At 33.8% G+C, this 23,478-nt stretch overlaps 1 protein-coding gene across 1 annotated transcript in view; it reads right to left on the reverse strand.

Annotated features, from left to right (window-relative positions):
• Positions 1-22,178, reverse strand: part of LOC308646027 (methionine adenosyltransferase 2 subunit beta-like) — a gene marked incomplete at its 5' end in the record, with an annotated part of 42,632 nt that extends 20,454 nt beyond the window's left edge. The window contains one exon of the mRNA XM_081288531.1: positions 22,027-22,178. Coding sequence (XP_081144657.1) covers positions 22,027-22,178 — 152 coding nt within the window. The remainder of the gene's footprint in view (positions 1-22,026) is intronic.
• Between the last annotated feature and the right edge of the window lie 1,300 nt (positions 22,179-23,478).

Raw genomic sequence — 23,478 nt, forward strand, 5'->3', positions numbered from 1 at the left:
TGCCCAGTGTTTACCTTCTACTTTCACCAGTTTATAAACCATCAATTCAGCTACGCTTATTACACAAAAAATAACAAAAAGTATTGCATGAATATTAAATATTTTTTTCTGGAATTAAAAAGAAAATTTGTCAGTTTACATTTTAATGAGAAATAATGAGAGAGAGAGTGAGAGAGAGAGAGAGAGAGAGAGAGAGAGAGAGAGAGAATCCTGAGTTTTCTTTGAAGTTCACAACTTCTCTAAAATTGTATATTGATTGCGGGGTTAAAAAGCAAAGTTTACTTTTTTAAAGTTCAGAAAATGCTGTATAAAACTGATAATAAAATCCTATACATCTTTTTGAAAACTTTCATGTAACATAATATAATTATTTCAAGACCAGTCTCTGAAATTTCTAAACAAATGATTACTGTGATCTACTTCCTTTAAAATATTATATTCTACATCACATTATGTGAAATATTTATGGGCTTATTCATTATCTCTTCCTATAGGACTATAAATTTCCAGGAAATTGATCCTTTTATAAATTATATTTCACAACAATACATGTGAAAAGTCATTTTAATTGTCCACTAAGCATTGAGGACATAAAAAATTCTTAATATGGACATACCTTATGATTAGAATAAATTTTTTAATATTTATTTTTCTGTGATATTAACTGCCTAAACTATTGATTTCACAGTTTTCCATTTTGGTTCATATTAGTCTCAAAACAATTCCTGATTAAAAAACAGTAACAACAGAGATGTTCAACTGGGTACAAATAGTAAAATGTTTTGTTGTTTGGGAATTCACTGAAGATAAGTGCAGTCTCTGGGGATGCTCAACGTGATCCAATGCTGCAGACTTCTGCCCAAAGAGCCTTATTGCAGTAACAATCCTGCCCAAATGGTCTCTGCTTTCATTTATTCCTAAAAACACTGATAAAAATGCCCCTCTTATAAACTTCCATTTTTACCCCATATACAGATTGCAGAATCATTCATAACCCACTTGAATCAAATGTATGAAATATGATATGTCAAGAGCTTTGTAATGTTTTGAACAACCAATAATTTAAAAAATGCCCCTCTTAATATTACTCATAAATGTGAATAGTGCATATTAGAAACTTTGACTTTAAAACAAATGATACTTTCAAAGCAGCAAATTCTGAAAAATATTAATAAATTGTTAAAATAAAAATGTATTCTGCACATGTATTTTTTTAATGTTCTATTTTATAATGGACAAACCTATTCACATATGTACATCCTGTTATAATATTCATTATACTTCTTTTATAATCATAATTTTAATGTTGTAATTACCAGCAAAAGGATTTTTTTTGTACCAGGGATTAAACCCAGTTGTACTAACCACTGAGCACCATCCCTAACCCATATATTTTGAGACAGGGTCTCACTAAGTTGTTTAGGACCTCACAAAGTTGCTGGCTTTGAACATTTGATCCTCCTGCCCCAGGGTCCTGGGCCACTATGATTACAGGCATGCACCACCCAACCCAGCCAGGAGAAGGATCTTTATGAATTTGTGCAGATGGGATAACTTTGATAAACTTTGGTGTGAAAGAGAAGTCTTACATTACTTGTGCTTCCTGGAGAAGCTACTCTTGGTTTAGCAGAAATAAAAACCCAAGATTGAAAAATAAAGCATTCCTTTGAGTACTTGCATAAAGAATATAGGGTCCAGAAAACAGGGAAATGGAATAGAAAAATGGAAAGAAAATTAGTTGGGGCATCTTTACCTTTACACACTAGTGTGGCACATGCTGAGTCCACTGTATTTCTTTCCTTATAAAGAAAACAATATGTGAAAAAATGAAGCCTTTATTTTACATTCTTCAAAATATGTGGCTCTGCATAGCAATTGAACTTTAGAAATTTTAATGTAAGAAAAATTTGTATATCTCATTCTGAGAATGAATGCCACTTTTGATCACATCTTAAACCCCTTCGATATTGAGTAGAACCTCTGAATATGACAGATGTCATTCTTGTGACTGTGGCACATTGTGTGACAAAGAGATTTTTGGGGTGGGTTCCATGTGATCGCATGAGCCCTTTGCAGACTGTGACCTCCAGATGATGATAGAGGAGGAGTCAAGGAGATTTAAAGGCTAAGAATGACTCACAGTGCCACTGCTGACTTTGAAAATGCATGTGGCATTACATTGACCTTAACATTTCCACTTCTTGACTGTGGGCCTCTGATTTACCCTTTGTTAGAGCACATATTTTAGAATTTGTAATTATAAAATCTGCCTTTGCCTCATTTAGATGTGAATCCTTTGTGAAACTAGAATCATTGAGATGTAATCATGAAAATCATCACATTGAGATGTAATTATCCAAAGAGATGAGAAAGCATCTTTTCCCCCCAAGTCTTGGAAGGCAGGATAGAAGCCCAACTTCAAGGAACAACAATCAGCACACTTGATGGCCAGATCCTACTGGCCAACCCTTCTCCTGACATCTACCACTATTCCATTAGCTCAACCCACCAATGAAAATCTTCCTAATTATTTTTTTTTCTGGAGAATTAAATTTAATTTCTCACCTCTGTGACAATAATGGCTTTCCCCTATCCCAATAGTCTTGAATGAATTCTTCCTTTAATGTTTAACTGATCTGATGCAACTTTTCTTTTATAGAATACAAGAACTAGACAATGACATCTAGGAGCTGATAGGAATGAATGAGGGCAATAACAGTTAAAAAGTGAGCTCAACTTTTTAGCCTCGAGAAATAAACTACACCAACATTCCCAAAGAGGCTGAAAGTAGATTCTTCATCAGAGTCTTCTTCTAAGAGCTCACCTTGATTTGGCCTGGTGAGAACAATTAAACACACACCTGGGCATCCAACCTACAAAACTTATTAAAGCCACTGAATTTCTGGGAATTTGCTATAAAGCAATAGAAAATGAATACATTTCATTTGAATCACAGATAATTTAAATTTCCCAGCTTAAATATGCAGAATGAAATAAAGATTGAAGACTTTTGGAATGCAATTTAAATAATTTGGTCTGTTTGTAGCTACATTAAATGGCACAACTGAGGATTGTTTAGGCTTTATTTTTACATAATTCAGGTACTTCAATGTTAAAAAAAACGGTCTTAAATTTTGATCAACTTTTTAAGATAACTTGTACATACAAGTCAGTTTATTGATCACTATATGCAATAAACATATATAATAAACATAATAAAGATCAACAATAAAATAGATTATAGTAAAAAATAAAACATCACATGTATTTTAAAGCTTTCCCATATTGTTAGATATGCATGCTGGTAAGATTAGTTATTGACATGGCTTAAAATGGGCAAATGTTTAGGTGTTAACTTTCATTTAAAAAGGAAATATTTTTAAGAATACTTGAAATATGTTAGGATAATCTGATATAGATTAATTAAGGAAACATAAAAAAATTAATCAATTTTGAAAATTCTCCAAAAAACTCCAAAATATACATGTAATGGATGATGTACTGTAAATCATACAGTATTTATATATTGAAAATGAAGCCTTTCAGCTGCTCATTTCTGGGTTACATTTGTAAAGAAAAAAAAAGCCATTCATCAGCTAGAGTCATTCTTATGCTTAGCATGTCTCTTGATCTAAAAATGAATGTAATTCATTAGGCCATCAACTAGAGTACATCAACAAAATGATGTTTATCATAACTACATTTAAAGTTGAAATTTTATGACTGCATTCATGCAATGCAGAGCACAATCATACAAATTATTTACTGAATCATAACCTAGCTCATATTTCCAAGAAGGCAACATGTTTTTTTTTTTTTCCTCTGAGTATTATTATATAATTAATTCTGGGAACAATGCATTTTAAAGTGTGTTATACATTTTATTACACCAAAGACAGCTGAAGTACTGAGTCTCACCACACTTTACACACTAGTCCAGTGTTAGTGCTGCTTTGTAGAAGCCATTATTCAATCATACCAACTGCCCACTTGCTGCATAATCAGACTTTGGTCTTTGAGTTTTTCACTGATTGACATGAGACCTGGAACTGAGAAATGTTTCCAAGTCCTCTTTCTAGCTTTCATTTATTCCATCATTGAAACTTCTTAGAATATGGAGTTTCCAATCGGTTCTTAAACCTTTTGTAAAGGCTTCAATCTTACTTTCAGTATTGGTGAAAGCTTTGTCCTTAGCTTCAAAACAGAGCTCTCTTAGTGAAAGACCTTGGTACAGCCTTTGATAGAGCCACTTCTTATGTTCAACAGCCTCCTTTTTTATTTCTGATATCAAAACTATTGACAAATTGATGAAAGCATGGAATATATCTTATTCTAACTAAATAAATAAATCTTTAAAAATTTCACAAATGGTGTCTATGATTAAAATAAGTTTCCATTTCATTTTGTACTGATCTAATTCAATGCTGATTGAATTCCAGTCATTTTAATAAGTAATATCTTGTGATTATTTTTATTGACCTACTGTTTCTTAAGCATCACTGAACTCAGAGCACTATAACAAGCTCTTACAGAGACCAACTGTGTGCCCAGAGAAAACAGCACCTCAACAAAATGCATTTGTGGATTGGTATTGGTTAATGCCTACCAAGAAAAAAAGCTAAGTTGCATTATGTAGGGTTTAAGATGACAATGAAGATCTAGCTAGAGAAAATAAAAAGAGGAAAAGTATGCTGAAATATAGAGAATCATTTTAGGAAGTTGGCTATACATTGAATGATTTAAAATGATATGATCAGAAAATTACTTGACTATGACTACACAACAAAAATCACCAGTTATTATTGTAATTAATTAACCCTGGAGAATTTCTTCCAGGCCATTTATTCTGACTGTGAGGTAAAAGAAGCAACTCAGACAGTTCCTTTTAATTTTCATTAAAAATCAGTTTTTGTTCATAAATCAAGATGTCCATCTCACCATGATTGCCTAATCTTCAGCATGCGTTTTGGATTTTCCCACTTAATTCAAAGTGGTCTGAAAGGAACAAGTGAGAATCATTCTAAAATCTTTCCCAAAATTGTTTCACAAACTTTGTCCATCTTTTTTTAAGACCATAGTCAGGAAGAATAGTTAAACTAACAAAAGTTTGGTTTCTGGAAAGCAAGACAGTATGTTTTGAAACATTTTGTTTCCTCTATGACAAAAAAAATTAAAGTAATATTTTTGAAGCTTAATAGAATAAGCCTAAAGATATTACAAAAGACAAGTGTAGCCTTAAATTTATATTAAGGGAAGGAAATCTAGTTAAGCCACAACTCCCACCACATCAAAAATTATTATTCAATAAGCCTGTAGTTTAGGCAGGAGGAAAGTAACTTTAGATAATGCTCTGAGTTGTTTATGGAATAAATTACAATAAAAATTGTATTTATAGAATATTAATGAAAGTTGACAATTAAAAACCTACCACCACGTAGAGGTACTTCAAAGAAAAGAGCAGTACCAAGGTGATGAGAAAAAAGATAAAGAATCTCAAGAATTTAGAGGTCCTTTATTTAGAGGTTATTAGATAGGGTGACACAACTGAAAAAATTACATAATATCATAAAAAAACATAATGAGGTCAGTGATTCTATGCTAAAAAGCAATTCTATAATTTCACTTGCTTGACAAACAAAAAGTTTACTTTAGATAGATACTATGTGACCAAAATAAATCAAGGAATGGAACTGCTCATGGAGTTCCCTAGGGACACAGGCTAATGGATTTGATTGATGTGAGCATGTACATATGATCTCCCAAGTTGTGGGAAGTAAACCTGGTAAATTCACTTTTACTTGGGGATTATTTCCCAAAGTGAATCACATTTCTTCCGGTCTTATGCCATTGTCCAAGAAATCAGATGACCATAGAAAACTTAAACAATTTTTCAAAAAATTATCTTCAGTATATTTCCATGTAGCTACAAAGAAAAACTCTGGAAAGATTGTACTAACAACAACTGATGCATGTCTTAGTCAACCTTAGTACCCAAATCACTCTTCCTTCATTCAGGTGAAATGCTCTCCAAATATAACATCTAGAGATGGAAACCACCCTAGACCCAAAGACCTATAAATGGAAAGGAAAAAAAAATCCTTTTCACACACACAAATTAAAATTGGAAGAATAAGGCCCCCTGTTTTGTATTTTGTTTTGTTTTCATAAGTCTCTTTTTTTTCTCCACTCACATGTAGAAAACTTGTGACTTAATGATTTTGGGGTCGATGTCTGCATTTAATGTCTTTTCTCAATAATCTTTCTCTCAATGGAAAAAGTGTGTTGAGTTCTACCATAACACACTCAGAAGTATTAAAAAAGAAATTACTAATGTAGTTGATGACTTCCTCTTTGTAAAAGGGCTAAGCATAATCATTCCTAGTTATCAAAGTATATGTCAATTTTTTAAATTATTTAATAGTTGAAAAATCCTTTAGTTCTCTCAATATTTTGACTATTCTGTTTGGTTTCAAATTAGCCAATGGTATATTTCTTTCTGAAGTCAATAACTCTGAAAATATGTTGCTGAGCATAGAAGATGAAAAAATACTACTACATTCATCCAGGTATCTCAATAAAAAATAACCAGAGAATTATTATATCATTCAGTAATCAGATAATACATAGCATATAATCTGTTTTCCAACCTACTTGTTGCTACTTATGCATTATAATCTTGAAACTATGCATACACACACACACACACTCTATGGTGAGGATTTTACCTAGTATTTTGGCATTACCACAATGATCACCTTGTAATGAATTTGTATCATTTCAATTTTCATTACCATTTTCTCATTGTCCTTCAGGTGCTTGCCTCTTTATTTGTTCTTAATTTTCCTTGAACACCCTGTCTTACTGGAAATCATTTACATTTTATATGTAGTCAGAACTTTGCCAAATGTATAGGAAAATAAATAACATAATAGAAAAATGAGCCCAGAAATGGGTACATAAATCGTTTTTGATTCTATAAAAAAGTGCTCAACATGGCAACCAATAAAACTATCCTCACAATAAAAAACAAAACACACACACACACACACACACACACACAACTTCAATTTGGATAGGAGAGTCAATTAGAACAGTTACTTTGCAAATAAGATTGGAATTTTATAGTAACAATAAAAATGTGCAAAACATGGGCACAAAAATCCCTCTGCCTTGTATCATAATAAATCCAAACTGGAAAAAAATAATAAATCCATCAATAACAAGATAAATAATGTAGTTATTACATACTTACATAATTAACTGTTACAGAACAATAAAAATAAAATGAATCTTTATACAATAACAAATAACATTCACAAATCAGTTGATTGAAACAATTAACCAAAGAAAAATATATATAAAATAAAACACATACTATGATTCAATAAACAAAACAGGCAAAACTTTGATAACAGTAGGGATGGTTAATTAGGTGAGAAAATTTTAAAGAAAATTAAGGTGATAATTATCACAAGCATTGGCACAGATAGGGTAACATCAAGGTCAGTTGTACATTTTCATACAGATGGAATGTAGCTAAGCTTTTCCTTAGTCCTAAGTATAGTAATAACCAGGTCTTTTCATTTTAACTATTTGAACCAGCATATATATATATCATCATGTATGCTTCTTTAGGTAAGTTACAATCCTAATAAGTATTGATAATATAATATAAAGCTCATTCTTTGGTCATGCAATTAAATAATCCTATAATTCAACTGCATTAGAAACTAAAATCTTGGGGAAAAAGTAAGAATACAAAATTTCAATGAACCTTCTGGTATTCTAGAAGAGTTTTCTAGCTGCAGTATGTATTAGCTGTTTGAAATTGGCAAAAATAATTTGCACTGCTGAGCTCGTTTTTAATTTCAGCAACACAAATAATAAGGGAACTTATATCATTTGATTGTTGTGAGGAATTGATATGTGATATGAAAATTGCTTCACACTGTGGCTTATTAATATTATTATGTGGTTATTATTGTTATAAAGACCACATAGTTAATTAATAATTGAATTGATTACTCTTGAGCTTTCCTGTTTGTCAATAAAACCCTTCATTCCCTTAACATATTCTGCTTTTAGGTTCCTCTAGGGATCAGTGTAAATTAGTTATATTTTCAAAATTATAAATTATTTCCATCAAGCCTTACATGCCTAGGCAAACATTCCATTATGGTGAGATTAAATTTTAACTTTTTTTAGAGATAAATTATATCAAACAAGAATAAAACTCTCATTAAGTGAAAATGATTTCTCTATGAGTTGATGTCAATGTTTATGTTGAGGACATGATCAGCACTCACACATTTTAAGTAAACTCTGCCTATCAGCAGAGTTAGTTTTGATGATTTACATCTCTTTGGAGATTAGGATTAATGATGTGTGTAAATTAGCTTTACTGAAAACTAACTAGAACATAGCTTGTTTTCATTGCCAGATATAAGTAAATACAAATCTCACTTAGGCTAAAAAAATGCTAAATGATACCAAACAATCATCATTGGTTATTTGTCTATTCTGTGAGTTTTTTTATGATTTTAATGTTCATAATGTTAAATTCATTTTTATACAAATGGATGGTTAAGGCAAAAAGAAATGCATACTTGTTTAATTTAAAAATAACACCATTGGCTTTTATTTTATAATAAACTTCAGCTCATTAATTTAATTTAATACATTTTCTGCTGTGTAACCGAAATGCTTAACGGGCTCATAACAACAACAGAAATGGGCAAACTGCATACAATTATTTTAGATTATTCTGTTAAGACTTAAAATTTCCACCAGATGGCAGTCCATCCCCTAAAATGAAGAGCTAGCTAGAAAGCGAACTTAAAATAAATGTGAAAATTTAATAAGAATGTTTCTAAAAATATTGAAATAATCAATTTCAACTTATTTCATCTCTTATAATACTTTGAATTATGTTTTTTAGATAGGTAAGTAGATCACTATATTAACATTTAGGTATTTCAATCTTGGTTATATTTCACAGTGAGAGATGAGAAGTTTTAAAAAATATTTTAATTAAAGATCATATGTTATTTTCAAAAATAAATAACAACTTTCACTACTATGTTATCCTGAATGATCTGCACATTTAAAATATTAATCATGTATGTAAAGGTCAGTGGAGGAAAGTATGTGAATGAATAAATATTTAAAAATTGCATCTTTTTGCAAAAAGCTCACACTGTAGTATAAAAACACCATGTTTATACTATAATTTGATAATACACTATGATTAAGCTTTTTGAGTGCAACAATTATTTGAAAGGGAAATTAATTTTAGTGCAACAATTATTTGAAGGGAGAGAGAAGATTTTCACAGAGAATATACTGGTATAGTCAAAAGTTAAGGGAGGTAAAATTGGCATTTTTCCATCTGTGAAATACATTTAAGGAAGGGAGGCCAGTGTACATAAAGCCAAGGAAATAAGAAAAATCACAAGTTGTTTGCAAAAGCTGTCAGTTTAGGAATGACCAGAGACTAAAAAGGAGAACTACAAAGTGAAGAGAGAGAAGAGTGGAAAGATAGTAGGGAATGATTCTGAGAGCATTGAAAATGTACTAAATTTTATGTAGTGTGAGCTTCAGTAAGGAAAGCACACTGAAAACTTTAAAGCAATGGAAGATTAATTAGGAAGTTGCACAGGTGGGGACAAATTATTTAGCCTGGCAATGAGCCTGGATCACACCATGGGAGGCCAAGTGAATGAAAGGAAGGTGAAAGAGACAAGAGCTCTCAAGAGTAAATGCTCATCTCACAGGTGAGGTTGCTGCACTGCCTCAGTCAGTAACATGAAATGACTCCCTGCCATGGTCAGACCTTATCTATGGTGATCCTTTATCGCTTTCACCTATTTAAAATGGACAACAACCATGTGAGGGAGAAAAGGCAAGTGTTTTTGAAACTTTGGGGAAGATCCATGTCCTTGTAGTAGGTGTGGAAAAGGCATGGGTAAGAGGCCATGATGGTTATAAGTGGAGAAAGGGGAAAAGTGGTAGTTATTTTAGATTGGACATAGTGTTCTTTTGAAGAACAACCTAATCATTCTATTGAATAGGTAGCTGGAAATATGAATAAAACTGAAACTTCACAGACATCAGGAATATAACAAAGATTTAACAGTCAAATCTGAAGAGCAACTTTTATAAAATGAAGAAAGAAGCATCTGAAGAAAATTGACACTGAAGTAGAAAGCAAACACAGACATCCTTACAAGCATGTGTGCGAACAGTAATAGTATATTAATAATACCAAATGTGTATGGAAGATTTATCATGTGCCAGGTACTCAAATTAGATGCTTTAAATTTACTAGCTTTCTCACCCTCTGAACAACTCCATGATATAGGTATTAATTTTATGCCAATTTTATAAGTTAAAAAAATAGAGACAGAGATATTGCAAAACTTCTCCAATAACACAGCAATGATTTGACAGTGCCGGGTTCTAAGGTTGGGTCAGATGACTCTGAATTTTGAACTTTTCTTCCCAAGTTGTCTTGTACTATAAGCCAGAGTTCTGTATAACCGCTCATGTGTTTTCCTTCTTATGTCCAATGAAATGATTGGTTTTATTAATAAGCAACAAAATTTCAAAGCATTATTTCATTTTGGTCCTGCTTTTGATACAATATTATCTTTGCTTCATTATTTATTGTTTCTTCCATTATTTTTTGTTCTTTTTCTCTCTATAAGTTAGGTTTCAGTCATTTTTCTTGTTGTTTCTTAGATTAGTTTGCTAAAAAGAGGTACTGGGAATGTAGATGGTTTTTGTATTTCTGCACCTTAGTAATTGGAACAAATGATCATAACTTAACCACACATGTGTGTTATTGTAGTCATTACTGTCGCTGCTGTGGTTCTCTTTGATTCTGGATGGGGACGGTTTTCATTTGATTTTAGACTGAGATAGGAGAAACAATCAGGGCAGAGGTTGACATTACAGGGAGGAGGAGACTAGATGACACCTTAAGGTACTAGAGAGAGCACTATGGAAAAGATGTCAACAGGACACAGCTTGGCCTTGAGGTGGACGCGTATATCTTTCAGAAAACAAACAATCAAGAAAAGCTAAACTACACAATGAACACGGAGACGAGTTTCTATTGAAAATATATGTCTCCTGCAACAAAATTGCAATAAGCACAATGAAAATAAATATGGACCTGGGTTATTACCCAAGTCGTTTATTCAGAAAAAAAAAATATTGATATAAACCAGAGGCAGAGAACTTTTTTAGGGGATAAAATTTTACCTGTTCTGAAATATTATGCTATGCATCTCAAGCACTATACAACGAAGTTGTATCCAAACCAAATTGCAATTTGGGGGAGATTACTTTTCTCTCTCAAGAAAGTCTATGGTGCTGTGGTATCCATCTTTTATTTGGAAAATGAGTAATAACAGAGCACACACATATTTTAAACAATGTTATTGTGTGTTTACTAGTGACATTTTGATTATTGATCATAAGTAAAAGAACAAGAAAACATAAACAAACAGAAAATAAAGAAAAGCAGCAAAAATGAGTGCATAAAGTATCCTACATAAATACAAAAGGTTTATATATCAACTATCTTTCTTTCCTTTTTGAACTAAGATTTACCTTTGTTCAAATTAATAACTATTGGTTATGTTAATCTTATCTATGCAATCATATATTGTAACCACTGTCTACTAGCAGTTGATTAAATTAATCTTAGCTAAATTTAAATTAATTAAATTTTCAATAATTAAGTCCTGATAGCCACATTTCTAGAACTTTGTAGCCTCTTGAGTCTAGTGGCTACTATTTTGCCCACAGTAGTGACAATGTCTTTAACACTCAGAGCAGCCTTAATGTTCCTCTCAAAATTGACTCAACTTTATAGATGGCTTTTCCCTTCATGTAGCCTCTGATTTTGCTTTTATTGCAGCATTTTTTTAGAAAACTTATAATTGTAAATACTGTCTCTGCCCCTTTTAGATACATGTAAATGTATTTAAAAACCTCTCCCCAGGTTTACAATCTGTGAATGTCTTTCATAAGGACCTTAGAGCCACCTTTTAGAACCTAAATATAAAGAAAGGTAAGTACTCTCATCTCTCAGTTTGTGGTAAGGCAGAAACCTAACTGCATTGGGAAGCTCACTCTTGGGAATAAGGGGAAGTTACTTGTGTGGGGGAAAGGCCAAGTAGCACACACTGTCAACTAGCGCCCTCTACCACAGCCTTCAAAGTCCTTCTGCCCTTTTAATCAATGGAGTTATGTTCAGACTGCATTTTGGACTCTTGAAAAATGTTTTCCTTAAGAATTGAACAATATTTTCATGAAAAATTTTCTTTGATGTCATCAAAGTAGAAAATTATAGTACATAGCAATAATCTATGCTAAGACTGAATTAAAGAGAATATTCTGATAAAAAATTGGCCAAGGTTAAAACACAGACAATTCTGAACTATCAAGAAAAAAATGTCATTCCCTCTTTAGATATGCATTTTTGTTCTTTGTGATAGAGCACTTGTGCTCAGTGAAGAAAAAATGGAAGCATTTGCCTCAAAATGTAAGATATCTCATGGCATAGTGCCTTAAGAACAACAAGAACAATTATTCTTTAAGGTACATTTTTACACTTCACTTTTCAACACAATATTATTGAGCACATATAGAACAGAGATAACACAATTCACTTTTCTATCATTATAAACAACAGTAAATCTTTCACCTGAGGTATCATTTGGAGAACTCCAAACCTGTCATCCTATAAAAGTAATTGGTGAGTAAAGTCAAGGATTTTTGTTTTGGTTTTCTTTCTTGTGTCTGCTAGGATAAAATCAAATAGAAATAATAGTTGGGTCATAGTAAAACCTTTACTTCTTTGTTTGGCTTTATGAGTTCTAAAGTAAATAATAGAAAATTACAATAAATTGGTGTGCATGTGTGTGAGGTGAGTGGTAGTGGTGTCCAGACGTATGTGTTAATGGTGTGCATGTATGCATACATACATCTACAAGCAAGTGTTTATATAATTTATTATAAAATAAAACATATTTTTCATGAAGTAAAAATGCATGTTTACAGGTGCATGTTGGCTGAATGACATTTGACATCATCACCATTGCATAAAACATATAATATTTTAGTTATTATTATTAGTTTAATTTGTTCACTGGGAAGAGAGAATGGGTCAGAGCATGGCAGTCTAAGTGTGAAGACCTTTCTTATTTTTACATTCTCAGTTTTTCAAATCTCTAACTCATACCTATATTCCCTTATGTTTCATTTGTTACCTTACAATTTGATATAAAATAGATTGTAAAAATAAGAAATTCTGCTGTTTCAAATATATTCAAATTTTTCTTCATAATATTTATGTGTCATTGCTGTAATTTTAAGCATAAGTTACATAATTGGCTTTGAGGAAAAGTCATCCATATTTTGCAAATGTTAATGTCATGTGCTAGAAAAAGTTATTGTCCATCTAGAGGAGAGATGAGCTGCCACTGGCATTTGATGTGCCCTAGGCATCAAATTAATATGCTTTACACAGGCAATGGGGATAATTGACTGGTACAGCAGATAGTTAAATGAAGAAGCTTTGCTAATAAACTTTGTAATGTTTAAAGTTAATCTATTGAGGAAAATCATTCTTACTTGAATTATCTAGATTAACTGAATATACTAATTAAATATTTCAAGTTTTTTTATAATAACTTATATATACACAATATTGCATCATAAAAATCTTTTTTTTCTTTTATTTTTTTATTGGTTGTTCACAAAATTACAAAGCTCTTGACATATCATATTTCATAGATTAGATTGAAGTGGGTTATGAACCCCCAATTTTACCCCAAATGCAGATTGCAGAATCACATCGGTTACACATCCACAATTTTACATAATGCCCTATTAGTAATTGTTGTATTCTGCTACCTTTCCTATCCCCTACTATCCCCCCTCCCCTCCCCTCCCATCTTCTCTCTCTACCCCATCTACTGTAATTCATTTCTCACCTTGTTTATTTTCCCATTCCCCTCACAACCTCTTATATGTAATTTTGTATAGCAATGAGGGTCTCCCTTCATTTCCATGCAATTTCCCTTTTCTCTCCCTTTCCCTCCCATCTCATGTCTCTGTTTAATGTTAATCTTTTCTTCCTGCTCTTCCTCCCTGCTCTGTTCATAGTTGCTCTCATTATATCAAAGAAGACATTTGGTATTTGGTTTTTAGGGATTGGCTAGCTTCACTAAGCATAATCTGCTCTAGTGCCATCCATTTCCCTGCAAATTCTATGATTTTGTCATTTTTTATTGCTGCATAGTACTCCATTGTGTATAGACGCCACATTTTTTTTTATCCATTCATCTATTGAAGGGCATCTGGGTTGGTTCCACAGTCTAGCTAGCTATTGTGAATTGTGCTGCTATGAATCGATGTGGCAGTATCCCTGTAGCATGCTCTGCATCATAAAAATCTTTTTTCCAGTAGACATTAGTCGATCTATTAGAACATAATTAAGATTTGCTTTTCTGCATAGTGATGACATATATTTGAAAGCCAACAGTTAACCATAAATGGATGATATATTACAGAAACTAAATGATAGATATCAATGTATGGCAAACATGTAAAATAAAATTAGCATATCACTTGCATTCAAATTATGCCACAATGTGAGTATTTCAGTATCTGAATATTTTAATTACAATGATACCTATTCATTGGCCATTTGAGGAGCCTCACTGCAGAGTAGGACAGGCTACTAGAAAAAAAATGGAAGTCAATGTAGAATCCGAGGCATGTGATAGCCAGCTACATATCTAATAGGCTACTAGCAATAAATTCTTCATGGTTAAAAAATGAACTTTCTCTATAGTGGTGGTATATTTTTCCTTTACAAGGAATTACATTCCCAGGTGTTTTGTTAAGAATGAGGATGCTATTCCAAATTCACAAATGTTCATGGATATAGGCTCACTGTATAGCTTGGTCTTGCTGGTGGGCATTGTGGAAAGAGATTGCCAGGTTCCCTTTCCCTTTTCTTTGGTGGGCTTCTCTTATATTCTACATCCAGCTCTACCTTTGAATTTCCTGCTCCAGTTATTAAAAATACTTCAATTCTTCTGAGATTAATTTTACCCAGTAATACTAGACATATTCCACAAAGTAATTTCTGCCTTTCCTGGAAAACTTCAATTTTCCTATTTCCTCAAATACCAGTCTCCTCAATATTCGCAAGTTATGCTTGTTGATTGAAATCCTTGTCTGCATTGGAGATATGATTCTGACCAGCTAAAGAATGTTAGTTTATTAGAGATTATGGTAAATGTCACAACCAATAAATGTCAGCTAAGTTGAGACTTCATCTTTGTATTATATCAGAGTAGGATGGGAAAGCATACAAAAGAAATCTAAAGTTCTGATACCATTACAAATATTCCCAAAGAATTATATGATTGGATGGATCTGGAGACTATTATGCTAAAAGAAATAAGCCAATCCCCCCAACCCAAAGGTCAAATGTTCTCTCCGATATGCAGATGCTAACACACAACAAGAGTACGGGGGCAAAGGGAAGAGTAGAAATTCAGTAGATTAGACAAAGGGGAATGAAGGGAAGGGAGGAGGTACAAGAATAGGAAAGCAAGTGGAATAAGGCTGACTTAACTTTTCTTTTTTTTTTAATTGCTTTTATTTTTTAAATACATACACCACAGTAAATCTCCACATCATGTACAACCACAAGACACAAGACAGAAATCCTAATTAGAGTAAAATGTACCTCATTTTGTATAAATATGTCAAAATATACTCTACTGTCATGTATAACTAAAAAGAACAACTTTAGAAAAGAATAATTTGGTGAAATAAACTTTAGAAGTCCGTATTTCAAGTTACAATAGGCCATTTATTTTCTCTGTATAGTCATCTTAGCTAGCCTCAAAGTGTTTACTTTAGGTGTGCTGTTAGCATATTACCAGTTTCCTAAAAAAAAGCTGTTTTCAACCTATTATGATTTTGCTCTGTTATTAGAGGAAAACACCTCCTTGGTAGTCTGAATCACATGAGTCTCAGAGTGTCTTGCAGCAGAATTGTGGTCACATAGGTGCTGATGTTGTGGACAACACAAGTACTCCTGGCCTGCCCTGATTTGTCCAGGTGTAAACCTGTGATTGACACTGAGAAGTTTCTTTTGTCTCAGTGTTTGAAATTTATAGCAGTGACATCCTAGGATGGAGATATCCTGAAGCTGAATACTGCTATCTTTCGTGCCCTGAAAAAGGATTAAAAAATCCCTACTGCTGAAAACTCTGCCACTACTTCATTACAGGTATTTTTAGAAAAAAAAAATGCATTTTTATTAATTATTATCTTAATTTTCATACTTATGGAGTATTGTGTGATAATTCAATACATGTATACAGTGTGTATTAATCAAATCAATGTAGTTAATATTTTTAGACTATTTTTAGTTGTCAATAAACCTTTATTTTATTGATTTATATGTGGTGTTGAGAATCAAACTCAGTGCCTCACACATGCTAGGCAAGCACTCTACCAATGAGCCACAACTTCGTCACAGTAGTTAGTATTTTAATCTCCCTTTATGTTTTACAAAACTCTTTGATTAACAGGTAGTAATTATGTACATTCTTGCAGCATAGTGTAATGTTTTTCAAAGTAATAATGTGATGGAAATCTTAATGACCTTTATTTGATCAATATAAATTATAAATATTTACTGTATCATCTGGGCCCTTCTTGATTCTTGGTATTCCAACCTTTTCATTGACTTCCATTTTTCTAAGTTTTGATTTCTCTTATTTATTTAATAACATGAATGCAGTTTGATAGTGAGTATAGACTGTGTTTGTACAAAAACTCTGTCCTCTGACTATGGATTCCACACCTGGAGTGTTATGGTTTAAATGTGTCTCCCAAGGTGGGGTGTGGAGATGTGAGGAGGAGGAAGCAGAAGCTGCAGTGGTGACCCCCATGTTAAGAATTGCCTGTTCAATGGAATGTCTGCAGAGAAAATCTGTAGGAATGAATCAAAGACAAGACAACAGAGAAACCAGGTGGACTGCAACAAGCAAAGTCATAGAGTTAGAGCTACACAAGACCTTTGGAGAAAACATCACAGAGCCAAGTTCCCCAGATGCTGGTCATAGAAATATAAGACTTGTTTGCTCAGCTGGATTTTAGTCTTGCTTTGGTCTCATCCCTTCTTTTAATGCCCCTATTTCTTACTTTTGGAATAAAATGTTTACTCTGTGCCTTTATATATTGGATAGATGTAACTTGCTTTTGATTTTTACAGGGGCTAATGCTGGGAGTTTGCCTTGATTCTCAGGCAACATTGGACTTGGACTTTTGGGCAATCCTGGAACTGTTGAGACTATGAGAACCCTAGGAAATGGGCTAAACATGTTTTTCATTGTGTGATGGGGGAAAGGAGTAGAGTATTATGGTTTAGATGTGAAGTGTCCTCCAAAAGTTCATGCATGAAACAATGCAAGAAGACTTAGAGGTGAAGTGATCGGTTTATGAGAGCCTGATCTAATCAGTGCATTAATCCCCTGCTAGGAATTCACTGGGTGACACCTGTAAGGAAGTGGGGTGTGGCTGAAAGATCTGGGCCCATGGGGGCATGACATTGTGGTTTATATTTTATCCATGGTGTGGAGAGCCTCTCTTTCTCTGCTTCTTGGTGGCCATGTTCTGAACCCCTTTCTTCTGTCACACTTTTCTGTCATGATGTTTTGCCTCCTCTGGAGTCTCAAGGAATGGAATCAGCTATCTATGGATTAAGATCTCAGAAACCTTGAGCATGCAAATAAACGTTTCCTCCTAAAAATTGTTCATGTCAAGTCACAGTGGTGAAAACACTGACCCAAACCAGGAAATTCAACCAAACTACAATTGAAAAATATTTGGAGAAAGAACTATCTGTACTGGATATCCATACACTTATTTTCTTGTCTTTATTACTTCAACAAGTATTTATAAAAGCTGTTACTTCTACTTTGTAACAGATATGAGCAGTAATCTAGACATGATTAAAACTGTACGGAAGGTGTGTATAGATTATGGGCAAACACAACACAGGGCTGGAGCATCTATGGGTGTTGGTATCCAAGAAAGTCATAGAGTCCATCCCTCACAGATACCAAGGAACCACTGAGCTTTATGGTCAAGATGAAATAATTGTAGTTGAAGAAGGGAAACAAAGAATTACAGAGAAAAATTGTACAGGGGTATAGTATTGATGTAAGAGGTAATATTTTATAATTTAAGTGAGCAAGAGTAAACGGATATTTCTCATTTGATTCAACATGTAGAATCTGTTGCAAGACCATTTGATTGCCTATAAATGGGTAGGGACTTAAAGTTTGCACTAAATGAGTACAGCACTGATCAGTGGGGTAACTGTGCCCTCACATTATATTTTCTGAATATTGTAATCATGAAATCCTATATCTGAAATACATGCAAACACACACCTATTGTTAGGGTTTAGATATGAAGTGTTCCCCAAAAGCTTATGTATGAGACAATGCAAGAAAATGTAGAGGTGAAGTGATTGGATTATGGGAGCCTTAACCTAATCAATGCAGATGATTAACCCTAGATAGGATTTAACTTGATGGTAACTGTAGGCAGGTAGGTTGTGTCTGGAGAAGGTGGGACACTGAGGACTTGCCTTTGGGGTTTGTATTTTGTATTCATTGAGAGCACAACTCTCTCTGCTTCCTCTTATGATGTTCTGAGCTGAATTTCTCTGCCACATTCTTGCACCCTAGTGTGCTGCCTCACTTTTCACTCACTAGGAATGGAATCTGCCTTGTATGGACTAAGACCTCTGAAACTGTGAGCCCCCAAATAAACTTTTTTTCCTCTAATTTTCTTGTAAGATGGTGACAGTGACAAAAAAAACTAAGTAAAACACACACACACACACACACACACACACACAGATCAAGGCTCAAGGCACAGGACAGTATTTTCTTAGGTCAACATAGAGTTTTAAATTAGATGTTGGCCTGCATCATATTTTAATTAGATGTTTCTGAGAGATAAGTGCCATTCTGTATGAACTCACCTCTTTTGTGTTTGCTTTCATATGAAAACAATTTATGTTTGTAAGAAAAAGGATATATTTACTATAATAAGAGACAAATATATCCACATGCATTTAAATATAATAAAATTTCAAAACATAATAAACCTCTGTAATCTCCTTAGTCATATACAACAATACATATTTACTCTAGGGAAATGGCCTCAGCCTTTTTCTTTATTGTGGTTTGATTTGATTTGACTTCCTACCTAACAGCATTAGACTTTTCAAAACCTTTAAGGAGCACAACTGCATTATCAATTCAGATAAGGATTAAAGAAAATCATAAACTAATGCAAAAATATTAGGTGAAAATGCATCTTAATACAATAAGCCAGAGATGAACAGAGTAATTCAGGGTTACATCAGGAACAAAATTATATCATTTCACAGCATGATATGTTCTAAATGATTGAAATGAAATTACCCTGTGTACTAGAGTTGACAGCAGAGCCAGGTATGTCTCTTTGTGAATTCAAATACAGAAAACCCCTCAACATTGGGAAGTAAAGTCAATTAAAATGTATGAATGATTTTACTTTCCTGTACAAGCAAGTGTTATTTTCCTAAAAACAACCAGACGACAGGCAAAAAAAAAATTACCAATAATAGAGAGTTGGTAGTCAAGGTAGAGTCCAAGAAGTTTTCAAAGAAGTGTAGTCTCAATTTGCATCAACAACTAATTAGTTCATTTAATTACTCCATGCTGAGAGTAATTGATTTTAGGCCTAGAAGGAGAAACATGTCTAATATCGGGAAAAAAGTAATTTTGGCTCTTTCAATTGGAATCTGGGCAAAGGTTGCATCTAAGAGTGTATACTTTTTCACATTTTATCTACTATTTCAACATTCTTTCTAGTTATCACCAACATTAAATACCAATGTAATTTAGGTCTGATTAAAAAATGCTCATATTATGGAAATAAACTTTTATATTATCTAAATAAAATAATATAATGACATAAGTTACAATTAAAGATTTAGATACTTTGTTGAAAGTTTTTGGGTCATTTTTATTCACAGATATTATTTTTATATGGTTTCATGTTTTATTTTAATAAAGAAAAGTTTTTGTTTCTTTTTTTTTTACCACATTTCTTCTGATTTCAAACTGCAAAAGGGTGAAACTCCTCCCTCTACCTTAATCTCCAGTTATCCACAGATATCAATCAAATGTTTGCTTAGGTGAAAACTCACTCTTCCCTTACCTCATCCTGTCCTTAAAAGAGTTTTATGTTATGATAGGGCACTTCATGGGCCAAGAAAGTATTTCTGGGGTGACTTCCTTCAGTAACAATCAGAAGTAGAGGCTGAACTTTTTCTTAACAGCTTTTGAGGAGGGCAGGGACTCCTCTCAAAATATGGAAACCCAAAGAAGGCATCTTGTACCTCTTCAAAGTGAAATGAAATGCTCTAAGATCCATCAGCTTCCTGACCTGTCACAGTGCAACATCACAAATTACTGCAGACACATACTTAAGAAGTAAGTATATCACTTAAGCAAAGTAGAGAATATCTCCTCATAAAATAGTCCATTATTTAAAAATTTTACCACACCCTCCCCATCACATTTTAGAGTCTGTTTCTAGGATAAATTTCGCATATAATCTATCACCATTTTATTTCCATTAAAACCATGGTTATCTGAGTGAGAATGTTCTCCTTGTCTCATTGATATTTGAATGCTAGGAAAGTAAAATAGGAATCACTATCCATTCCAATGTCACAAACTATACTCCTCAGATTATAGAACATTTCATTATGTGTTGTATGAATCTTTTTTTTTCTTTTGAGGGGAGGTAACTGGAGACTGAATTCAGGGCACTCAACCACCGAGCCACATCCCCAGCTCTATTTTGTGTTTTATTTAGAGACAGGGTCTCACTGAGTTGCTCAGTGCCTCACCATTGCTGAGGCTGGCTTTGAACTCTCAATTCTCTTGTCTAGCCTCCTGAACCACTGGAATTACAGGTGTGCACCACTGCACCTGTCAGTTGTATGATTCTTAATGTTGCCTTTAAAATATACTTTTGCTAGTTATCAAATGACATAAGTTGAAAATTATTGGAATCTATAGAGAACGACACAGAAAAAGTCATCAATAACTCGCTGTATAGGATAAGCAGCTGTGTGTGATTATATCTAGATCTGGAACTTCAGCTTAGACACAGGTTGAAATACCAGGGTACACTTACCCATCACATGTCACATCCCACGTCTGGAATATTGCAAAGATCCACTCATCACATTAACTCTCTCTGATTTTCCAAGACATTCAATTCATAGCCTTGGCACCCACCTAAGTGGTAAAATTCCTGTCAAAGGGAGATGGGGTCTCACCAGCTGCATGTGGACAAGTACATTGTCTGAAAACATCCATCCTCTCTTCAGAGTACAGGTTGAAAATGAAGTTGGTGGCATAATTCTCATTGCACTTCTCATCCTTTAACACCAAGTGCCTTTCACAAATGTTTTCATCTTTTGCACCAGATGTTCAACACTTGCCTGCAGGTCTCAAATGGTGAAGGGCTCCTCAAAAATGTTGGCAGCATTGGCTACAGCTGTGTATTCTGCCATGTAGCAACAGGGACTGCCCACAGTCTTGAGGATAAAATGCTTGGTGCACACCGTTAACTCTTTGATCTATTTACAGGTTTTACAGATAGTAGTGAGTGTTGTGTTAGTCCCTGTACTGAAGTTTGAGCCAGGGATGTTATCTGAGACTATTAGGAAGTACCACACATGGGATACAGAAATTATCAAACTTCTTTTTGCCCTTTATCTATTAGAGACATCTCTAGCAATTCTAAAAGTCCCCAATTAGAATAATTTGAATGCTAAGTATAGTTATTTTGGGTAGAATACTTTTCATCTCAAGTTTGTAGACTTTGATCACTTCAATCAACCTATACCTCAACATAACTCTGACTTCCTCAATTTGACCCTTGGCCAGTCCTTCAAAGCCATCATGCAAAACCAACAGGTTTTCCCTGGATGAGGACAATTCTCTTGGATGTGTGGTAACTGCAACCCAGGCCTGTAGCAGGGCTCTCATATTCTTCATGGCAACTGTATGTAAACCAATCTTAGTGATTGGGGTATAACACGAGCTAGAAGCTTTTCAACATCCCATTTGTTCATGAAGCTACATCTTCTTGGTGACATAGCTTAATTAAATCTCATTTTATCTATTGCCTTAGTTAAACCTTTCATCATCTGGATATAGTCCACTGAGGTGCTGGCACATGGACAGGTTGCCAGAGAGGCTTCCCTCACATGTAAGAGGAGTCTGGGATTCCCTCCAAAAACACACACCCTTCTGCTACCCAGTATTTGGTCAAAGGCTGACAGTGTCCCAGTCCACTGCATGTGCCCCCACATGGTGACTCAGTTGTAATATACCTGATGTTCTACCACCAGGTTTTGGTTCTTTCCTGAAGAGATTGGTTTTGTAGTTCTTGTCAATTTTAACTTCAGCTAAAATGATGCTAATGACATAAGAATTGCAGATCCTTGTCTCACTTAGCTGGTGACAAAGGTGTTCCCCTGGTCATCATTTGGAAGATGTTCTGGAATAAAAATCCAGTCAGCTTCATAGAAGAGATACATTATAAGGTCTAGGTATGCACAATAGCAGATGTCTTATTATAGCTGTAAGCAGTGTTAGTGATTGTATTTACAACTTCTATGATCTGTTGAAGGTAGAGTCAATAGAGTCATATCAGTGGCAAAAAAAAAAAATCATTGTCCATTAAGCTGACTAAGCCTAGAGTGTTGAGGTAGGTGGACTTCACAGGCCCAGGGAGGCTACCATTATTCCCAATGGCACATAAATTGATGATCCTACACTTCACTAAAGTGTGAGGACATTAGAGTTATCCTTCTAGGTCCTGAAAGTTCATGCACCAAATACTTCCAATCCCTTCTGAGACATCATGGAAACACTCTCCTAGGAGTTTTCCTTGAAGTGGTCTCTACCACCAAAGAATTCTTGGTAACGCTCATGGATCAAGAAGACATAGGCACAGGTAAAAATATCAGCTTCAACCAGAACCCTGCCAGCACTGTTCATATCTTGGGAATCTTTACCAGAGCTTAACATGAAATGCCTTTGCAGATCCCCAGTGCTTTGACTGCCTGTACTCTTTACCAGTTATTATGTCTTTCAGTCTTAGCTTTCTTCTGTCATTGCTTGCTTGCAGATTGTCCTTGGGTAAAGACAGCAGCTGTTTTCTTTTTTCATAGTTCATCAGCAATATTTGAAAGAGTAGATATCATCCTTTTCATGCAACACTTACTCTTTGGATTCTTTTAATATTGTTTTTTAGTTGTAGATGGACACAATAACTTTATTTTATTTGTTT

The sequence above is a fragment of the Spermophilus citellus genome (genome assembly GCF_964194105.1).
Source record: "Spermophilus citellus genome assembly, chromosome: 1".
Classification (NCBI taxonomy): Eukaryota; Metazoa; Chordata; class Mammalia; order Rodentia; family Sciuridae; genus Spermophilus; species Spermophilus citellus.